We start from the raw sequence: 22,273 nt of genomic DNA, 5'->3' as shown, positions 1-22,273 counted from the left end.
TCGCCTTCTGTGTTGCAACATCTTCATCGCCTTCTGTGTTGCAACATCTTCATCGCCTTCTGTGTTGCAACATCTTCATCGCCTTCTGTGTTGCAACATCTTCATCGCCTTCTGTGTTGCAACATCTTCATCGCCTTCTGTGTTGCAACATCTTCATCGCCTTCTGTGTTGCAACATCTTCATCGCCTTCTGTGTTGCAACATCTTCATCGCCTTCTGTGTTGCAACATCTTCATCGCCTTCTGTGTTGCAACATCTTCATCGCCTTCTGTGTTGCAACATCTTCATCGCCTTCTGTGTTGCAACATCTTCATCGCCTTCTGTGTTGCAACATCTTCATCGCCTTCTGTGTTGCAACATCATCGCCTTCTGTGTTGCAACATCTTCATCGCCTTCTGTGTTGCAACATCTTCATCGCCTTCTGTGTTGCAACATCTTCATCGCCTTCTGTGTTGCAACATCTTCATCGCCTCTGTGTTGCAACATCTTCATCGCCTTCTGTGTTGCAACATCTTCATCGCCTTCTGTGTTGCAACATCTTCATCGCCTTCTGTGTTGCAACATCTTCATCGCCTTCTGTGTTGCAACATCTTCATCGCCTTCTGTGTTGCAACATCTTCATCGCCTTCTGTGTTGCAACATCTTCATCGCCTTCTGTGTTGCAACATCTTCATCGCCTTCTGTGTTGCAACATCTTCATCGCCTTCTGTGTTGCAACATCTTCATCGCCTTCTGTGTTGCAACATCTTCATCGCCTTCTGTGTTGCAACATCTTCATCGCCTTCTGTGTTGCAACATCCTCATCGCCTTCTGTGTTGCAACATCCTCATCGCCTTCTGTGTTGCAACATCCTCATCGTCTTCTGTGTTGCAACATCCTCATCGCCTTCTGTGTTGCAACATCCTCATCGCCTTCTGTGTTGCAACATCCTCATCGCCTTCTGTGTTGCAACATCTTCATCGCCTTCTGTGTTGCAACATCTTCATCGCCTTCTGTGTTGCAACATCTTCATCGCCTTCTGTGTTGCAACATCTTCATCGCCTTCTGTGTTGCAGCATCCTCATCGCCTTCTGTGTTGCAATATCCTCATCGCCTTCTGTGTTGCAACATCCTCATCGCCTTCTGTGTTGCAACATCCTCATCGCTTTTTGTGTTGCAACATCCTCATCGTCTTCTGTGTTGCAACATCCTCATCGCCTTCTGTGTTGCAATATCCTCATCGCCTTCTGTGTTGCAACATCCTCATCGTCTTCTGTGTTGCAACATCCTCATCGCCTTCTGTGTTGCAATATCCTCATCGCCTTCTGTGTTGCAGCATCATCATCGCCTTCTGTGTTGCAACATCCTCATCGCCTTCTGTGTTGCAACATCCTCATCGCCTTCTGTGTTGCAACATCCTCATCGTCTTCTGTGTTGCAACATCCTCATCGCCTTCTGTGTTGCAACATCCTCATCGCCTTCTGTGTTGCAGCATCCTCATCGCCTTCTGTGTTGCAATATCCTCATCGCCTTCTGTGTTGCAACATCCTCATCGCCTTCTGTGTTGCAACATCCTCATCGCTTTTTGTGTTGCAACATCCTCATCGTCTTCTGTGTTGCAACATCCTCATCGCCTTCTGTGTTGCAATATCCTCATCGCCTTCTGTGTTGCAACATCCTCATCGTCTTCTGTGTTGCAACATCCTCATCGCCTTCTGTGTTGCAGCATCCTCATCGCCTTCTGTGTTGCAATATCCTCATCGCCTTCTGTGTTGCAACATCCTCATCGCCTTCTGTGTTGCAACATCCTCATCGCTTTTTGTGTTGCAACATCCTCATCGTCTTCTGTGTTGCAACATCCTCATCGCCTTCTGTGTTGCAATATCCTCATCGCCTTCTGTGTTGCAACATCCTCATCGTCTTCTGTGTTGCAACATCCTCATCGCCTTCTGTGTTGCAATATCCTCATCGCCTTCTGTGTTGCAGCATCATCATCGCCTTCTGTGTTGCAACATCCTCATCGCCTTCTGTGTTGCAACATCCTCATCGCCGTCTGTGTTGCAACATCCTCATCGCCTTCTGTGTTACAACATCCTCATCGCCTTCTGTGTTGCAACATCCTCATCGCCTTCTGTGTTGCAAACATCCTCATCGCCTTCTGTGTTGCAACATCCTCATCGCCTTCTGTGTTGCAACATCCTCATCGCCTTCTGTGTTACAACATCCTCATCGCCTTCTGTGTTGCAACATCCTCATCGCCTTCTGTGTTGCAACATCCTCATCGTCTTCTGTGTTGCAACATCCTCATCGCCTTCTGTGTTGCAACATCCTCATCGCCTTCTGTGTTACAACATCCTCATCGCCTTCTGTGTTGCAACAACTTCATCGTCTCCTGTGTTGCAACATCCTCATCGCCTTCTGTGTTGCAACATCCTCATCGCCTTCTGTGTTACAACATCCTCATCGCCTTCTGTGTTGCAACATCCTCATCGCCTTCTGTGTTGCAACATCCTCATCGCCTTCTGTGTTGCAACATCCTCATCGCCTTCTGTGTTGCAACATCCTCATCGCCTTCTGCGTTGCAAACATCCTCATCGCCTTCTGTGTTGCAACATCCTCATCGCCTTCTGCGTTGCAAACATCCTCATCGCTTTCTGTGTTGCAACATCCTCATCGCCTTCTGTGTTACAACATCCTCATCGCCTTCTGTGTTGCAACATCCTCATCGCCTTCTGTGTTGCAACATCCTCATCGCCTTCTGTGTTGCAACATCCTCATCGCCTTCTGTGTTGCAATATCCTCATCGCCTTCTGTGTTGCAATATCCTCATCGCCTTCTGTGTTGCAACATCCTCATCGCCTTCTGTGTTGCAACATCCTCATCGCCTTCTGTGTTGCAATATCCTCATCGCCTTCTGTGTTGCAACATCCTCATCGCTGCCTGTGGTGCCACATAGACTGATCTGAATGTCAGAGAGAGAGCTCTCTACTGTCTTCGAATCCTTCCCAAAAGTCAATCCTGGAAACTTTGTCTCCCTTAGTCTACAGTTAGTTTACAGGCTGATACATTTTCAGGCTGATGAAGGCCCCCCCCCCCACCTCAGGGGGGACCTTCCTAGTCTTGACCTTTGCATCACACAAATATTTGCATAGATACATATTAATGTACACATCGGAGGTATTTAGCCACAACCGATGTGTGTAATTGTGTTCACAACCACACAATTGGTTGTGAAGACACTTGGTATGGTTGTGAACACAGTTGGTATGGTTGTCAACCATGGGACGTATAACTGGTTGAGCCTGATAAGCTAAACTATGTATCAGAGATGTGTTCCAGCATCACCTGGGAGTAGACCATATTAATGCTCACTACAGACTCCGGCCTCCAGGACCAGGATCCATTAAACAGTCACCAAAAGTACATACAAACCTCTACATCTCTTCCCTCACTCTTCGGCGGATTAGTTTAGTTGTATTAAACAGTTTATATGAGCTCCGAAGCCCCCGGGAGGCAGTTTACACCAAAGTACCATATGACTGTGATGTCTAGATGCTGGTAAACTATTTTAATCAATCTAAAACAAAGCCGCCAAAGAGAGAGACAAAATATATTTGCCGTTACGTACAAAAAACGAGCGACCTAACCTAACCTAACCTAACCTATGCATAGAAAACGTGGATACTTGTGAGCCGCTACTGCTCATTGCACTTTGTCCATTTTACTTTGAGGACCAAAACGTACAAAATGAGACGTTCTAGTTGAGAGGACAGGTTGCACTTACGTGTGAAGATAATTCACAAACATATTATATTTTTTTAATTTACTGTAAATATTAAATATTAATGATCAAGTTAATATAATAAATCGTTTTACTGGGAATACGAAGCAATGATATTATTAACGCCAGAGTTAATATGAAATATTTTAGTATTCTGAGTAAAAACGTGAATATTGCCATTGTAATTTGATCAATTTTTTTTTATTCTTACTTAACTGGTCTGTTATCGATAGTAATAGTACTAGTGACGTCAGTGGTAGTAGAGCTGACTGGACAGTTTACACTCTCTCTCTCTCTCTCTCTCTCTCTCTCTCTCTCTCTCTCTCTCTCTCTCTCTCTCTCTCTCTCTCTCTCTGTCTCTGTCTCTGTCTCTGTCTCTGTCTCTCTCTCTCTCTCTCTCTCTCTCTCTCTCTCTCTCTCTCTCTCTCTCTCTCTCTCTCTCTCTCTCTCTCTCTCTCTCTCTCTCTCTCTCTCTCTCTCTCTATTCTTCTCACTTGCATCCTATTTATATGAAATTTCTCTACTCGGTTACCGCCAATATTCCATGTCTCTACTGCCCCTGGCCCATCTCCTGCCCCTGGCCCATCTCCTGTCCCTCACCCATCTCCTATCCCTGGCCCATCTCTTGCCCCTGCCCCATCTCCTGCCCCTGGACCATCTCCTGCCCCTGGCCCATCTCCTATCCCTGGCCCATCTCCTGCCCCTGGCCCATCTCATGTCCTTGGCCCATCTCCGGCCTCTCGTTCATCTCCGGCCCCTGGCCCATCTCCTGCCCCTCGCCCATCTCCAGCCCCTGGCCCATCTCCTGCCCCTCGCCCATCTCCAGCCCCTGGCCCATCTCCTGCTCCTGGCCCATCTCTTGCCCCTGGCCCATCTCCTGCCCCTGGCCCATCTCCTGTCCCTGGCCCATCTCCTGCCCCTGGCCAATCTCCTGCCACTGGCTCATCTCCTGCCTCTGGCCCATCTGCCCTGGCTCATCTCCTGCCCCTGGCCTATCTCCTGCCCCTGGCCCACTTTTGCCCTTGGCCCATCTCCGAACCCTGGCCCATCTCCTACCCCTGGCCCATCTCCTTTCTCTGGCCCATCTCCTGCCCCTGGCCCATCTCCTGCCCCTGGCCCATCTCTTGCCCCTGGGCCCATCTCCTGTCTCTGGCCCATCTCCTGCCCCTGGCCCATCTCCTGCCCCTGGCCCATCTCCTGCCCCTGGCCTATCTCCTGCCCCTGGCCCATCTCTTGCCCCTGGCCCATTTCCTGCCCCTGGTCCATCTCCTGCCCCTGGCCCATCTCCTGCCGCTGGCCCATCTCTTGCCCTTGACCCATCTCCTGGCCCTGTCCCATCTCCTGCCCCTGGCCCATCTCAATCCCCTGGCTCATTTCCTGCCCCTGGCCCATCTCCTGTCCCTGGCACATCTCCTGCCCCTGGCCCGTCTGCTGCCCCTGTCCCATCTCCACCCCTGGCCCATCTCTTGCCCCTGGCCCGTCTCCTGCCCCTGGCCCATCTCCTGCCCCAGGCCCATTTCCTGCCCCTGTCCCATCTCCTGCCCCAAGCCCGTCACCTGCCCCTAGCCCATCTCTTGCCCCTGGTCCATCTCCTGCCCCTGGCCCGTCACCTGCCTCTGGCCCATCTCCTTTCCCTGGACCATCTATTTTCCCTGGCACATCTTGTGCCCCCTGGCGCATCTCCTGCCCCTGGCCCATCTCCTGCCCCTGGCCCATCTCCTGCCTCTGGCCCATCTCCTGCCGCTGGCCCATCTCTTGCCCATGACCCATCTCCTGGCCCTGTCCCATCTCCTGCCCCTGGCCCATCTCAATCCCCTGGCTCATTTCCTGCCCCTGGCCCATCTCCTGTCCCTGGCACATCTCCTGCCCCTGGCCCGTCTGCTGCCCCTGTCCCATCTCCAGCCCCTGGCCCATCTCTTGCCCCTGGCCCGTCTCCTGCCCCTGGCCCATCTCCTGCCCCAGGCCCATTTCCTGCCCCTGTCCCATCTCCTGCCCCAAGCCCGTCACCTGCCCCTAGCCCATCTCTTGCCCCTGGTCCATCTCCTGCCCCTGGCCCGTCACCTGCCTCTGGCCCATCTCCTTTCCCTGGACCATCTATTTTCCCTGGCACATCTTGTGCCCCCTGGCGCATCTCCTGCCCCTGGCCCATCTCCTGCCCCTGGCCCATCTCCTGCTACTGGCCCATCTCCTGCCCCTGTCCCATCTCTAGCCCCTGGCCCATCTCCTGCCCCTGGCCCATCTCCAGCAGCAGGCCCATCTCCTGCTCCTGGCCCTCTCTTGCCCCTGGCCCATCTCCTGTTCCTGGCCCATCTCCAACCCCTGGCCCATCTCCTGTCCCTGGCCCATCTCCTGCCCCTGGCCCATCTCCTGCCACTGGCCCATCTCCTGCCTCTGGCCCATCTCCTGCCCTGGCTCATCTCCCGCCCCTGGCCCATCTCCTGCCCCTGGCCCATCTCCTTTCCATGGCCCATCTCCTGCCCCTGGCCCATCTCCTGTCCCTGATCCATCTCCTACCCCTGGCCCATCTCCTTTCTCTGGCCCATCTCCTGCCCCTGGCCCATCTCCTGCCCCTGGCCCATCTCCTGCCCCTGGCCCATCTCCTGTCTCTGGCCCATCTCCTGCCCCTGGCCAATCTCCTGCCCCTGGCCCATCTCTTGCCCCTGGCCCATTTCATGCCCCTGGCCCATCTCCTGCCCCTGGCCCATCTCCTGCCCCTGGCCCATCTCCTGCCCCTGGCCCATCTCTTGCCCCTGGCCCGTTTCCTGCCCCTGGCCCATCGCCTGCCCCTGGCTCATCTCCTGCCCCTGGCCCATCTCTTGCCCCTGGCCCATCTCTTGGCCCTGTCCCATCTCCTGCCCCTGGCCCATCTCAATCCCCTGGCTCATTTCCTGCCCCTGGCCCATCTCCTGCCCCTGGCGCATCTCCTGCCCCTGGCCCGTCTCCTGCCCTTGGCCCATCTCCTGCCCCTGGCCCGTCTGCTGCCCCTGTCCCATCTCCAGCCCCTGTCCCATCTCTTGCCCCTGGTCCATCTCCTGCCCCAGGCCCATTTCCTGCCCCTGGCCCATCTCCTGCCCCTGGCCCATCTCCTGCCCCTGGCCCGTCTCCTGCCCCTGGCCCATCTCCTGCCCCAGGCCCATTTCCTGCCCTGTCCCATATCCTGCCCCTGGCCCGTCACCTGCCCCTGGCCCATCTCTTGCCCCTGGACCATCTCCTGCCCCAGGCCCATCTCGTGACCCTGGCCCATTTCCTGCCCCTGGCCCATCTCCTGCCCCTGGCGCATCTCCTGCCCCTGGCCCGTCTCCTGCCCCTGGCCCATCTCCAGCCCCTGTCCCATCTCTTGCCCCCTGGTCCATCTCCTGCCCCTGGCCCGTCACCTGCCTCTGGCCCATCTCCTTTCCCTGGACCATCTATTTTCCCTGGCCCATCTTGTGCCCCCTGGCGCATCTCTTGCCCCTGGACCATCTCCTGCCCCAGGCCCATCTCGTGACCCTGGCCCATTTCCTGCACCTTGCCCATCTCCTGCCCCTGGCCCATCTCCTGCCCCCTGGCCCATCTTCTGGCCCTGGCCCGTCTCCTGCCCCTGGCCCATCTCCTGCCCCTGGCCCATCTCCTGCCCCTGGCACGTCTCCTGTCCCTGGCCCATCTCCTGCCCCTGGCCCGTCTCCTGCCCCTGGCCCATCTCTTGCCCCTGGCCCATCTCCTGCCCCTAGCCCATCTCCTGCCCCTGGCCCATCTCCTGCCCCTGGCCCATCTCCTGCCCTTGGCCCATCTCCTGCCCCTGGCCCATCTCCTGTCCCTGGCCCATCTCCTGCCCCTGGCCCATCTCCTGCCCCTGGCCCGTCTCCTGTCCCTGGCCCGTCACCTGCCCCTGGCTATCTCCTGCCCATGGCCCGTCTCTTGCCCCTGGCCCGTCACCTGCCCCTGGCCCATCTCCTGCCCCTGGTCCATCTCCTGCCCCTGGCCCATCTCCTGCCCCTGGTCCGTCACCTGCCCCTGGCCCATCTCCTGCCCCTGGTCCATCTCCTGCCCTTGGCCCATCTCCTGCCCATGGCCCATCTCCTGCCCCTGGCCCATCTCCTGCCCCTGGCCCATCTCCTGCCCCTGGCTATCTCCTGCCCATGGCCCGTCTCTTGCCCCTGGCCCGTCACCTGCCCCTGGCCCATCTCCTGCCCCTGGTCCATCTCCTGCCCCTGGCCCATCTCCTGCCCCTGGTCCATCTCCTGCCCCTGGTCCATTTCCTGCCCATGGCCCGTCACCTGCCCCTGGCCCAGCTACGAGGCTTCTAGCTACAAGGGCCTCTGAATGACAGGCTCATTTTCTAAGGTGGTATTAGTCCGTCCCGGGGCGACCTCTGGCCCCTCTGGCCCACATCCATACTTGTTGTTATGCTGTGGTGGACACACGAAGAATAGAGTGGCCGCTGTCTGTCTGTGTGTCTGTTTGTGTGTGTGTGTGTCTCTCTCTCTCTTCTCTATTTCCCAACCTCAAATCCCACAATGGCTGGGACTCTGCCCTCCCACAGTGCCGGAGACGCACCAGACACCAGTACCTACAACAGGTAGGTTTATACTTACTTAATTCGCTGAAAGTTTGTAAAGTAATTCATGCTACCATACTAGTGTAGTATTGTATCATGGGCGGTATACTCTCATGCCAACGAGGTATATTATCACGCTTGATGAACACGTATGAATGCGGGGGAAGTATGTTATCACGAGAGGAAAAAAATATTGTGGAAATTGTGGCAGAATATACAAAAGCGGTTTCGAGAATTTCTTAATTCACGGACATATAATACAAGATAGGGTACTCGGCGGTGCCCGGGTCGCCCCTGTACCCCAGGCCTACACCTCCAATACACACCCAATACTCCAATACAATGAAGGGTGTGTACCTCCAATACACCAATACAATGAAGGGTGTGTACCTCCAATACACACCCTTCCTCTCTCCCCTCTCCACACACCCTGATCACCGTCTCCCACACACACAGGGCCTCCCATAGGGGCCTCGTAGCCTGGTGGATAGCGCGCAGGACTCGTAATTCTGTGGCGCGGGTTCGATTCCCGCACGAGGCAGAAACAAATGGGCAAAGTTTCTTTCACCCTAAGTGCCCCTGTTACCTAGCAGTAAATAGGTACGTGGGAGTTAGTCAGCTGTCACGGGTTGCTTCCTGGGGGGGGTGTGTGTGTGTGGTGTGGAAAAAAAAAAATAAATAGTAGTTAGTAAACAGTTGATTGACAGTTGAGAGGCGGGCCGAAAGAGCAAAGCTCAACCCCCGCAAAAACACAACTAGTAAACACACACATCCTCCCAAGTGTCTCCCTCCCCCCCCCACACACACACACCCTCCACATCTCCCCCACAAGCAACTTACCCATCTCCCCCAAAGCAGCCTGCCCATTTCACGCCCTCCCTGCCTCACACACCCTCCCCCCTCCCACATACCCTCCCTATCTTCTAACACACACACACACCCAACTCATCTTCCCCCTCCCACCTCCGTCATAACCATCCTCCACCCCTCCCCCCCCCCCATCACCACCATAAGCACCCCATCAACCTGCCTCACCCATCTTCCAGGGGTCTCATTTTCAGCACTGTAACAATTTTCTCATCACACTATCTTCATTATCATACCAATTTCCAGTTACAGACGCCCTCCCCATCTCCATCCACACACACACTCTCCCCATGTCCCCCCTATCACTGTAACCCTTTCCACTACACACACTATATGACGTGTTAATGGTCCACGACGGACAGAAACATCATCGCTTCTCCAGCTTCTGAGTTGTGGTTTGGTCATCAATTGACTAAAGTCTTTGATGCATTTATAAATGGAATTATGAACGGAAAGCTCAAAGCCACTAAGACTATATAACACTTGGACTGGACGGTGGAACGGCGTCCAAGGGCTTCATGCAGGTCGGCGTTCAATCCCCGACCGTCCAAGTGGTTGGGCACCATTCCATTTCCCAGTCCCATCCCAAATCGTTATCCTCATAACGTCATACCCTGTCCAACTGCTGTATAGTCATAATGGCCTAGCGCCTTCTTCTAATAATTCCGTAAAGTATTCCCCGCTTGGGTAAATTCTTCCCTAGAATATTATATTCAGGCTGCACATTTCTTTCACTAGTTATTCATTACACTTCGAAATACCTTTATTGTTTCCAATTTTTTGTAATGTCTTATAATGACATGTTAGCATACAACACACAACGGGGAAAACCCAGATTAAATATATTACTAATTCCAGCGTGTGGAAAATTCTTGAGTTTGCCCACAGCTTGAGTATTTGCTGAAGCTTTTTTAAGGTGGAGGGGCGGGGTGTTGTGGGGGTAGGGGTGAGTTGTGGGGGTAGGGGTGTTGTGGGGGTAGGGGTGTTGTGGGGGTAGGGGTGAGTTGTGGGGGTAGGGGTGTTGTGGGGGTAGGGGTGAGTTGTGGGGGTAGGGGTGTTGTGGGGGTAGGGGTGTTGTGGGGGTAGGGGTGAGTTGTGGGGGTAGGGGTGTGTAGTGGGGGTAGGGGTGAGTTGTGGGTGTAGGGGTGTTGTGGGGGTAGGGGTGTGTAGTGGGGGTAGGGGTGAGTTGTGGGGGTAGGGGTGTTGTGGGGGTAGGGGTGAGTTGTGGGGGTAGGGGTGTTGTGGGGGTAGGGGTGAGTTGTGGGGGGTAGGGGTGAGTTGTTGGGGGTAGGGGTGTTGTGGGGGTAGGGGTGTTGTGGGGGTAGAGGTGTTGTGGGGGTAGGGGTGTTGTGGGGGTAGGGGGCAAGTTGTAAGGGTAGGGGTGAGTTGTGGGAGTAGAGGTGAGTTTTGGGGGTAAGGGTGAGTTGTAGGGGTGAGTTGTGGGGTTAGGGGTGAGTTGTGAGGGTAGGGTGAGTTGTGGGGGTAGGGGTGAGTTGTGGGGGTAGGAGTGAGTTGTAGGGGAAAGGGTGAGTTGTGGGGGTAGGTGTGAGTTGTAGGGGTAGGGCTGAGTTGTGGGGGTAGGGGTGAATTGTGGGGGTAGGGGTGAGTTGTGGGGGGTAGGGGTGAGTTGTTGGGGTTACGGGGAGTTGTGGGAGTAGAGGTGAGTTTTGGGGGTAGGGGTGAGTTGTAGGGGTGAGTTGTGGGGTTAGGGGTGAGTTGTGAGGGTAGGGTGAGTTGTGGGGGTAGGAGTGAGTTGTAGGGTAAGGGTGAGTTGTGGGGGTAGGAGTGAGTTGCAGGGGTAGGGCTGAGTTGTGGGGGTAGGGGTGAATTGTGGGGGTAGGGGTGAGTTGAGGGGGTAGGGGTGAGTTGTGGGGTAGTGGTGAGTTGTGGGGGTAGGGGTGAGTTGTGGGGTAGGGCTGAGTTGTGGGGTTAGGGGTGAATTGTGGGGGTAGGGGTGAGTTGTGGGGTAGGGGTGAGTTGTGGGGTAGGGGTGAGTTGTGGGGGTAGGGGTGAGTTGTAGGGGTAGGGCTGAGTTGTGGGGGTAGTGGTGAGTTGTGGGGTTAGGGGTGAGTTGTGGGGGTAGTGGTGAGTTGTGGGGGTAGGGGTGAGTTGTGGGGTAGGGGTGAGTTGTAGGGGTAGGGGTGAGTTGTGGGGAAGGGGTGAGTAGTGGGGGTAGTGGTGAGTTGTGGGGGTAGGGGTGAGTTGTGGGGTAGGGGTGAGTTGTGGGGTAGGGGTGAGTTGTGGGGGTAGGGGTGAGTTGTAGGGGTAGGGCTGAGTTGTGGGGGTAGTGGTGAGTTGTGGGGTTAGGGGTGAATTGTGGGGTAGGGGTGAGTTGTGGGGTAGGGGTGAGTTGTGGGGTAGAGGTGAGTTGTGGGGGTAGGGGTGAGTTGTGGAGAAGGGGTGGGTTGTGGGGGTAGTGGTGAGTTGTGGGGGTAGGGGTGAGTTGTGGGGTCGGGGTGAGTTGTGGGGGTAGGGGTGAGTTGTGGGGAAGGGGTGAGTTGTGGGGGTAGTGGTGAGTTGTGGGGGTAGGGGTTGAGTTGTGGGGAAGGGGTGAGTTGTGGGGTAGGGGTGAGTTGTGGGGGTAGTGGTGAGTTGTGGGGTAGGAGTGAGTTGTGGGGTAGGGGTGAGTTGTGGGGTAGGGGTGAGTTGATAGAGTTGCTTCATATATTCGATCTAAAATGTTGTTTTAATAATATATACGATCGAACAAAATATGTTTCCTGAATGCGGTCTAACCAAATATATTTATTTAATACTAACTGTACCCGGCTACGCGTTCCTGTGGCTCAGCAACGCGTGGGCGTCGCTGAGACACAACAACCCCCCCCCCCCTCCTTCCCTTCGTCCTCCCCACCATTTCCCGTCTCCTCGTCCTCCTTACCATTTCTCCCTCCCCCGTCCCCTTGTCCTCCCCACCATTCCCCCCCTCCCCCGTCCCCTTGTCCTCCCCCATCAACCACCCCCTCCCCTGTCCCCTTGTCCTCCCCACCATACCCCCTCCCCCATCTCCTCGTCTTCCCCACCAACCTTCCGTCGTCCCCATCATTCCCCCACTCCTCCGTCATCTTCCCCACCATCCCCCATGGTGGGGAGGACAAGGGGACTTGCAACATCACAATTCATCCATTTATCCATTCCATTCATCTATCATTTAGATTTACCCTTCCCCATTAATCTATACCACTTCCATTCCGTCACTTTTCTGTTTTGTTTCTGGCCCCCGTCAATTTCTCCTCCCGAAGGCTTGACGGCTCCCACACAGCTCGGGGGGGGGGGGAGTAAACTGTGCCGGAAGGACACCTTCAGCACCCCATATTGATGACTTAAGAAGCAATCCAAGACTTTTGATAAGAGTTTTCAGTAGTTAACACCGAGGCTCAAAGGGATGTGGACTTGCCTGTTCCAGAGTTGTGAGTGCTGAGTTAAGTGGGAGGGAAGTGATTGGGTAATGGAAGGGGAGCAGGGGATAGAGTTGGTGGCTGAATGGAAGGGAGAGGTCAACGAATGTAAGTAGATTTAGCTAAGTGGGTTGTGGGGAAGAGGAGGAGGGGGTTTCAACGTTTGGAGAAGAGAAGAGTTGCTGAGTACAAAAGAGAAAGTGGAAGGGAAATAGAATTGTAGGTGTAGCTGAATTTGGAAGGGAAGGGGTAGAGGAAGAAATATCTTAACGCAATTTCCTGCGGTCAAGAGGAAGGCAGAATGAAGAAGTACAGTGGGCGATAGATGGAGAGGAAAGAGAGGGAAGAGGCGAGGAGGCGGTGAGGGAGACTGAAGGATTGAAGCCACTAGAGAGGGGAGAAGATAGAGAGAGAGGGCTGTAGAGAAGAAGGGAAGAAATGGAGGAAAGGAGAGCAGGCGTGGATAAATGGAGTTGTAAGGGAGGTAGGGAAATAAAGTAAGAGGATGAGGAGAAAGCAGGAGAGATAGGGCGGGAGGGAGAGAAGGAAAGGAGACATGAAACAGGGAAAGAGAGAGAAAGTCAGTGACGTCAGTTAACATACAAGTCACCTGGACACTCGGCCACCGCCTGTTTAGTACCGACGCGGGTAACAGAGAATGCCAGCCTGAGGCGTAGGAACATCTCTGGAAAAGAAAAGTTCTCGGCCAGTACTCTAACTCTGAAGGTTTCCACCCCTTTGAAGGGAAAAGTTATTTCACGAGAAGGGGAGGTGGGGAAGGGGTAGAGAGAGATGAGGTGAGAATTGCGAGAGAATCTTATAATATGGGATGTTGGTAATATAAAATAGCACAGGAGGGAATTGTTGGCAGCAGCCATCCTGATGTTTGACAATGGTAACTCACACCTTCAGTGTGTGAGATGACTCCTTGACCCAAGAGGTCAGGTCGGCTGGGTCACATTTAATGACCAGTCGGTTTACAACAACTTACTAATCAGGTAATTGCAGTGGGACACCTGCTCCGGCTTGCCTGATTCCTTCCGTATAAGCGAGCCTTATACGGAAGGGATTCTGTCCATTGCTTTGAAGTAAGATAGCTTCAGGCTCTCTCATGTAGGTGGAGTTTATTGTTCCCTTCCCACATAAATATGCTACTAAGATGAGAATAGACACATTAAAATAGACACGGGCTCGAATTTTCTTGAGGATTGAACACCCAGAACTCAGACCCAAGCTCCAGGCCCTATGTGGCCTCGTCATAGACCATTCCCTCCACCCCCTCCCCCATCTTCCTCTGGTCGGCTCATGATCTTAGACTCTGTAAGTGATGTTAGTGAGGTATTATATGTATCCTGCGGTTCCTATTTAAATATTTTGTGAACATGCCAGGGGCAGGCTGTGGTGCAGTTTACTCAGTTTCCAGTTAGGGACCCTACTTCTATTGATAATTTCATTAACTTTGGTATATTTAGAGTAAATAACGAACTATTCTGCCTTAATTCTGTCTTCATTTCTTTCCAATTTCTTTTATCTTACATCCACTTTGTACAGCCTATTTAAAGTAACAAAAATAAAATTTGAAGAAAATTAGGGTGGATGGCGTTGCATCCATCCATCAGACTTCAGAGCATATCACACATGCATCACACATAGAGGGATGTAGTCAGTGTAGAGACGGTGTTCCAGCAATGTTATGATCTTTGTCAGGATGCTTGGCACTTGTCAAACGTAACAGTCTTACAGTGGTAGGGAGGCTTCAGCTTCCAAGGCATTACCAATACCCCTACTTAATAACTTACAGACCATGACAACATTCACGCCCCTTGGCGTTGAACTGTGTGAAAACATGGATGCTGAACCCCGTGTTCAGTCGGTCTACACAAAAGGCCGCTGGCTGTAGAAGGTGAAAGTTGCTCACTCAGTTTTGTAAGCTTAGTGAAGGAGTGAAAACTTTCCTCATCAATCTTAGTAAAAACGAACTACTCAGACAGATGAGCACTAATACCTTCAAACTCACTTGACTAACTATGCACATGTCTTCGAAACTCTAAATGAACATAACAGGAAACTGCAGGGCCATCTGAGCAACATCATCCACCATGAGGACCATTTCAATGTATTCACTGCAAAATTGCAACTCTGGAGTGAAATTGATTCACGAGGGAAATGCGACCTAATTTCACCTACTTCCTGAAATCATTGAATAAGTTATCAACCAGCTGCTCAAGGCAGACAACACAAAGCACCTTAACTGCATCACTGAAGAGTTCCAGCGATACTTCCAGGATATTAATATTAACCACATTACCATAGCTCTGACAAGGGAACCATTCAAATACGACGTTGATAATGTCCTTACAAAGTTCCAGAAAGATTTTCGGGGAACACAAACGCACCTCCTCAGCAAAAAGTGAATTCCGATTCCTTCGGCTGACTGAGTTCTGAGTGAAAATGTTACCCATTTATTCTGGACTTGGCAAGAACGCTTTTCGTGTGCTCTTCCGATTGCTTTAAAATATCTGTGAGTGGAGATGTTCTTCCTTCCTGCCAATAAAGTCAATGATTGGAAACCAGCTCCCGGCTGAGTGATGAAGGGTGTGTGCTCTGTCACCAACAGCCCTCAACACACAGCATAGTTGCTGTCAAGACAAGAGGACCTGGATCACACTGAGCTGCCAAGACAATAGGTGCTGGGAACACAATGAGGTACCAAGACAATAGGTGCTGGTAACACAATGAGGTACCAAGACAATAGGTGCTGGGAACACACTGAGGTACCAAGACAAAAGGTGCTGGGAACACAATGAGGTACCAAGACAATAGGTGCTGGGAACACAATGAGGTACCAAGACAATAGGTGCTGGGAACACACTGAGGTACCAAGACAATAGGTGCTGGGAACACAATGAGGTACCAAGACAATAGGTGCTGGGATCACAATGAGGTACCAAGACAATAGGTGCTGGGAACACTCTGAGGTACCAAGACAATAGGTGCTGGGAACACACTGAGGTACCAAGACAATAGGTGCTGGGAACACACTTAGGTACCAAAACAGTGCTAATCTACAGTGGTTGTGGTTACATAAATTATTTGTTTTTAATCTATTTTAGTTTGTCCAGTCATTTATTCCTTTAATATAAAAATTTTCTTCATGTATTATTAGTCACAAATATACTCATTAGTTCCGAGGGATGATTTTTAAAGTAAATTTATCTCAATATGTGAAAGCACCGAGATTAAGAGTCTAGTCATCTTGGGGGGGGGGGGGCGGGGTGTAATTCATATAACCTTTTTCGGTAAAAGGCGGAACAGCAAGGAAAAGGCTACGAACCTCTGCTCTAACTGAATACTTCCCCTCCCCCTCCCTCCCTTCCATTCCTTCCAAAAGGGCAACATTCACACCCACCCCCCAAACCACTTACCCCAACCCCCTCCCAAAGCCTCTCCCCAACCCTCACTCCAACCCTCTCCCCAATCCCCTCCCCAACCCCCTCCCAAACCCTCACCCCCAACACTCTCCCCAACCTCACCCCAACCCTCACCCCAATCCCCCCAACCCTCTGCCCAACCCCCTCCCCAACCCTCTCTCCAACCCTCTCCCCAATCCCCTCCCCAACCCTCACCCCAACCCTCTCCCCAACCCTCTCCCCAACCCTCTCCCCAACCCTCGCCCCAACCCTCACCCCAACCCTCTCCCCAACCCCCTACCCAACCCTCACCCCAACCCTCTCCCCAACCCTCTCCCCAACCCTCTCCCCAACCCTCACCCCAACCCTCTCCCCAACCCTCGCCCCAACCCTCACCCCAACCCTCTCCCCAACCCTCTCCCCAACCCTCACCCCAACCCTCTCCCCAACCCTCTCCCCAACCCTCTCCCCAATCCCCTCCCCAATTCCCTCCCCAGTCCCCTCCCCAACCCTCTCCCCAACCCTCTCCCCAACCCTCGCCCCAACCCTCACCCCAACCCTCTCCCCAACCCTCTCCCCAACCCTCACCCCAACCCTCTCCCCAACCCTCTCCCCAACCCTCTCCCCAATCCCCTCCCCAACCCTCTCCCTAACCCTCACCCCAACCCTCTCCCCAACCCTCTCCCCAACCCTCTCCCCAATCCCCTCCCCAATCCCCTCCCCAACCCTCTCCCCAACCCTCTCCCCAACCCTCTCCCCAACCCTCACCCCAACCCTCTCCCCAATCCTCTCCCCAACCCTCTCCCCAACCCTCTCCCCAACCCTCACCCCAACCCTCTCCCCAACCCTCACCCAAACCCTCTCCCCAACCCTCTCCCCAACCCTCGCCCCAACCCTCACCCCAACCCTCTCCCCAACCCTCTCCCCAACCCTCTCCCCAACCCTCACCCTAACCCTCTCCCCAACCCTCGCCCAACCCTCACCCAAACCTTCTCCCCAACCCTCTCCCAAACCCTCACCCCAACCCTCTCCCCAACCCTCTTCCCAACCCTTTTCCCAAGCCTCTCCCCAACCCTCACCCCAACCCTCTCCCCAACCCTCTCCCCAACCCTCTCCCCAACCCTCACCCAAACCCTCTCCCCAACCCTCTCCCCAACCCTCTCCCCAACCCTCACCCCAACCCTCTCCCCAACCCTCTCCCCAACCCTCGCCCCAACCCTCACCCCAACCCTCTCCCCAACCCTCTCCCCAACCCTCACCCCAACCCTCTCCCCAACCCTCGCCCCAACCCTCACCCCAACCTTCTCCCCAACCCTCTCCCAAACCCTCACCCAACCCTCTCCCCAACCCTCTTCCCAACCCTTTCCCCAAGCCTCTCCCCAACCCTCACCCCAACCCTCTCCCCAACCCTCTCCCCAACCCTCTCCCCAACCCTCACCCCAACCCTCTCCCCAACCCTCTCCCCAACCCTCACCCCAACCCTCTCCCCAACCCTCACCCCAACCCTCTCCCCAACCCTCTCCCCAACCCTCTCCCCAACCCTCTCCCCAACCCTCACCCCAACCCTCTCCCCAACCCTCTCCCCAACCCTCTCCCCAACCCCTCACCCAAACCCTCTCCCCAACCCTCTCCCCAACTCTCTTTCCAACCCTCTTCCCAACCCTCACCCCAACCCCCCTCCCCGGGCTCCTCAGGCGATCAGGATCATTTTTCACAGTCCTCTCGCTCCAGGACCCAACTCCTAATGTCAATATATAAAATTTCAGGACATTTTCCTGAATATTTAAAGTAAAATTCTTATAGTATTGTGCATTTTGTATAATCAAATTATGTATTATCTTTGCATCTCATTGACTTTGTCTACTAGTTTTAATAACATAACTTTTGTTTAAAATTTGGTGACCCAAACATATAATAACCAATATAAATATTGATCACGAAACATACATGTGTATATCACTTTAGAACTCTATGAACCGACCAGGGTTCGAACCTGCATTACCAGGACTCACCCCCCTGGTAATGCCTGGGCGTGGATCACCAACTGCCTGACACCTAAGCAGTGGCTGGGAGTAGTAAAAATTTCAGATGGGCAGCGGTTTGCTGTCTATGAAGTGGTGCAGATCAAGAGCTTTTACGTCACGCTCGTAGGGTCGAGAGTTCGAGTCTCCAATTGCCCAAGTGAATGATATATATATATATATATATGTCGTACCTAGTAGCCAGAACGCACTTCTCAGCCTACTATCCAAGGCCCGATTTGCCTAATAAGCCAAGTTTTCATTAATTAATTGTTTTTCGACTACCTAAACTACTTAACCTAACCAAACCTAACTTTTTCGGCTACCTAACCTAACCTAACCTATAAAGATAGGTTAGGTAGGGTTGATTAGGTTCGGTCATATATCTATGTTAATTTTAACTCCAATAAAAAAAAATTGACTTCATACATAATGAAATGGGTAGCTTTATCATTTCTTAAGAAAAAAATTAGAGAAAATATATTAATTCAGGAAAACTTGGCTTATTAGGCAAATCGGGCCTTGCATAGTAGGCCGAGTACGACGTTCTGGCTACTAGGTACAACATATATATATATTATATATATATATATATATATATATATATATATATATATATATATATATATATATATATATATATATATATATATATATGAGAGGAAGGGAGAGAGAGAGAGAGAATACATTAAATAATGCCTGGCTCGACAAGATGATACCAGCTACCTATTTTCCAGTGCGCCATGCCCAGAATATCTCATAATTATGAACCTAATTCAACATTTCCCTGAAGGTAAAGGTTCGGATCCCCGCGCCGGAAGCTGAACCTAACTACTCAGACTCAGACAAATTTTCCACCAACCACATTTGTGTTTCACAGCATTTGTAAAGCCCCAAGCAAAATGTTTGTGTATTTCTGTCTGTGTGTCTGTTATTGCTCTAGCTCCTCAACGGCTTTGCTGGTCTGAAGGAAAATTAAACCATTGGCTTATTATCTAGCGTCCAGCTGCTGACTTGAGTTTGGAGACTATCAGAGAAAACAGTGTCCGTTTTGCTCTGATTTTCTTCAGACGCGATACCATACTATTTGGCATATAATAATATAATATATTATATTATATCATATAACATAATATAACTATTGTTACGGTGCCCTCTCCTATTTCGTTCGTTTGCCGGCTTAAAGAGTCATATCAGCTCTACCTACTGATTCTCTGAGGTTCAGGGAATCTAATGATATATGTGGCGACCAGACTGGCTGCCAGTTAATGGAAGGAGGTTACATTATAAGTTGTAAATAAGGAGAAATTGGCGCCCTGATATAAAATGAAACAGTATCCCCTACGGCAGATATGACCTTTTGGAAGGGACACTATGTCGATCGCGGATTGGCCGACTTAGGTCGCGGGCAACCAATCAGGGCCCGCCATGACGTCACCGAGTGCCCCGGGCGGCGCCAACGTCAGAGTGGTTCTGACCGTGGAAGCGACAGGACGCGCCTCGGTCTGCTCTCAAGGATTGGAGGCTCTGCAAGCCTTGTTCAGTGGATTGAGCTGGCCATCGCAGCCCATCACAGTTATTGGAGACCCTGCGCTTCTGGGAAGCAAAAGAGGAACCAAGTTCAGTGAGCAGAGGATTGCCAAACTTGGAAAATAGTCGGCGACGACGCTGGGCGGCGCCGCTGGCTGGACGTTGAGGTCTGGAAGGTGTGGCGGGCAGGCCTAGCTGTGACTGGGGTCACATCCACTGAGAATCTTGGAAGGACGACACCGTGCCTAGGACAAGGAGCAACGCCCTGTGGGAGAGGCGAGTGTGGGGAAAAATAGTGATTAGCTCAGCGCCCATCGATGAACCAGGATTGGGGCAGCTGAATCTCAGGGATTGGAACGGCGACGACGCGAAGGCTCCACGACACCTGAGGACCTGTGGAACGTCCTGGATCGTCAAGGATCGACCCAAGGAAGCGTGGGAACCTCACACCATCGAGGGACAGGCGTCGTGAGCCAGGAATGTAAGGTAGATCATTTTCCCTCCCATTACCCCTTGTGTGAGTAGGCTAGTTAGGCCACAATAGTTATTTATGTATGTGGCAGCAGGACTTTAATATTTTAATAGTAGAATAGGCTGCAAGGCAGCTTATGTCCAGGACTGTCAGAGAGGACAGTGTGTATGGATGGCAGGACAGTGAAGAAGAGGCGCCGACGTGGTGAAGAGGCCCTCCTGTGAGAGTGTGAGACTCCTGTCTTCCTGCCCAGTTGAAGGAGTGTTGGAGGTCGTGGAAGAAGAGGCTGACGATCTCCAGACTCATTATCCATATTCCATATTCGTGTATTACTTGTGATTGTGTGTGTGTGTTCATGTAATTTGCATCAGTAAATCCACACATTTTATTACTGTGTTTGAGTGCGCCTCCATTTATGATATTTCTCTATGAGCATACATTTCTGGCTACAAACAATATATAATACACCCACTGAACTGCATTGCTGGGGTGCAGATATAATAACCCAGCTGGCGACCTTGCTAAGAGGAAGATAGAGAAGACAGGCGGGAAAGGAGATCCTGCAACCTTTTTTTTGTCTGGCAGGCAAGGCTCAGGGAGGTTATGGTTATAAGGTAAGCCTGAGTCTTCCTTCACTCCCCCACGGGTCTAGGCCGGAACTGTTAACAGCAGTTTCCCCGTGTTTGACTGAAGGGCTTCCAGGGTGAATCAGTGGCACCCCCTTTTGTGGTGGAAGCAAAGACCTGCGGAGGTGGGCATTGTTGGTCCTATCTTGTGTGACCAAGGAGACTCCAGTGAATCCCGGGAGTCGGAGGGGCTGAGTATTTGGGCCTTTTGAGCCCCTAGCAGTTAAGTGTTAGCAGAGCCCCGGACCGCCCACCCCCACGTGACAAGAGAACTGGCGACCTCGCCAGGATTCGAACCCCGGTAGCCAGGAACTGGGAACTTCGCCAGGAAGCGTGGATCAAGCTACAGTGTGGACCAAATTTCAAGACAAGTGTTGCCAGGGTACTAATACAGTGTGGCCAGTGAATTCGGTGGTACTGTTACTCAACCAGCTAAGGGACTGAAACGGTGAAATTAGTGCCTACTAACTTGTCTGTGCTGTCGTGTATGCTCAATGATATAGAGATGGAGGAGGACAAAGTAAAGAAATTTATTGACACAAGGGACGAGAGAATTTTGGAAGAGTGTACCAAGGCCCAGCTCCAACAAGTGGCAAACCAATTTGGGATCAGGTTGAGGACGACTAAGGTAGCGGAGCGAAGGATAGAGATCATGGCACAGCTCACAGCTCGAGAGGAAGCGACGGGAGAGGAGCCATCTCAAGAGGAGCCGTCCCGAGGAGAGCCGTCGCAAGGTGAACCGTCCCGACTAGGGCCACCCCAAGCGCCTACCAGTGTGGAGAGAATTCACAGTGAACATGGGAGCAGTGGAAGGTCCAGCTGTAGTAAGAGGAGCCTGCAACTGGAAATAATGAAGATGCAACTGGAAGCCCAGCTGCGACGAGAGGAGAGAGAAGCGCAAATGCAACGAGAGGAACGTGCGGCTGAGCTGCAGCGAGAGGAACGTGCGGCTGAGCTGCAGCGAGAGGAACATGCGGCTGAGCTGCAGCGAGAGGAGCGAGAAGCTCGGCTGCAGCGAGAAGAAGGAGAGAGACAACTGCGACTGGAGGAGATAAAGGCGAAGAAAGAAGTCGAATTGTGTCGCATTGACCGTGGTCTGCCCTCACTACCTGCACGGCGGGATGACCTCAAGGTAAGGGAACGTGACTTACCTACGTTCGAACCACAAGAAGCTGAGGCGTTCTTCGAACACTTTGAACGGATAGCAACTCTGAAGGAGTGGCCGGAAGATGATTGGGCTGCTCTGGTCCAGGGCAGGTTGACTGGTGAGGCCCGGGAAGCCTATAACATGCTGGACCTAGAGGAGTGTACTAGTTATGACGCGATTAAGAATGCGGTTCTCCATTCATTCCGGCTGACTCCGGAGATGTACCGGAAGCGGTTCAGAGAGTGTACAAGAGCGTCGGGAAAGACTTACGCCGAGACCGCCAGGGATATGGAACGGAAATTCCTACGATGGTTGATGGCGGAGGAAGCAGAGTCGGTGGATGATATCAAACGACTGATAGTGATGGAGAAGTTTATGTCAGTGCTCCATCCTGAGTTGCAAGTAAGGTTGAGAGAAGCAGGTATTAAGGACCTGAAGGCTGCAGCGGATCGAGCCGACATGCTGGAGGAGGCACTACATATCAGGAGGGAGGGGCCGCCCAGACA

The 22,273-nt window shown here is 52.6% G+C and overlaps 3 protein-coding genes across 3 annotated transcripts; all 3 read right to left on the bottom strand.

Annotated features, from left to right (window-relative positions):
- Nucleotides 1–4,438: 4,438 nt before the first annotated feature.
- Nucleotides 4,439–4,705, bottom strand: LOC138373406 (uncharacterized). Its single transcript, XM_069339599.1, has one exon. The coding sequence runs from the start codon at nt 4,703–4,705 to the stop codon at nt 4,439–4,441; it is 267 nt and encodes an 88-aa protein (XP_069195700.1).
- LOC138373405 (uncharacterized) lies at nt 4,702–5,745 on the bottom strand. Its single transcript, XM_069339598.1, has one exon. The coding sequence runs from the start codon at nt 5,743–5,745 to the stop codon at nt 4,702–4,704; it is 1,044 nt and encodes a 347-aa protein (XP_069195699.1).
- A 524-nt stretch (nt 5,746–6,269) lies between these two features.
- Nucleotides 6,270–7,148, bottom strand: LOC138373404 (uncharacterized). Its single transcript, XM_069339597.1, has one exon. The coding sequence runs from the start codon at nt 7,146–7,148 to the stop codon at nt 6,270–6,272; it is 879 nt and encodes a 292-aa protein (XP_069195698.1).
- Between the last annotated feature and the right edge of the window lie 15,125 nt (nt 7,149–22,273).

The sequence above is a fragment of the Procambarus clarkii genome, chromosome 42 (genome assembly GCF_040958095.1).
Source record: "Procambarus clarkii isolate CNS0578487 chromosome 42, FALCON_Pclarkii_2.0, whole genome shotgun sequence".
In the NCBI taxonomy this organism is placed as follows: domain Eukaryota; kingdom Metazoa; phylum Arthropoda; class Malacostraca; order Decapoda; family Cambaridae; genus Procambarus; species Procambarus clarkii.
Note: the sequence above shows the minus strand (reverse complement) of the source record. Positions and strands in the feature narration are given on the sequence as shown.

What these genes read in the sequence shown, in the direction of transcription:
- LOC138373406 (XM_069339599.1), bottom strand. Translation starts at nt 4,705, where the DNA reads ATGAGCCAGTGGCAGGAGATTGGCCAGGGGCAGGAGATGGGCCAGGGA.
- LOC138373405 (XM_069339598.1), bottom strand. Translation starts at nt 5,745, where the DNA reads ATGGGACAGGGGCAGGAAATGGGCCTGGGGCAGGAGATGGGCCAGGGG.
- LOC138373404 (XM_069339597.1), bottom strand. Translation starts at nt 7,148, where the DNA reads ATGGGCCAGAGGCAGGTGACGGGCCAGGGGCAGGAGATGGACCAGGGG.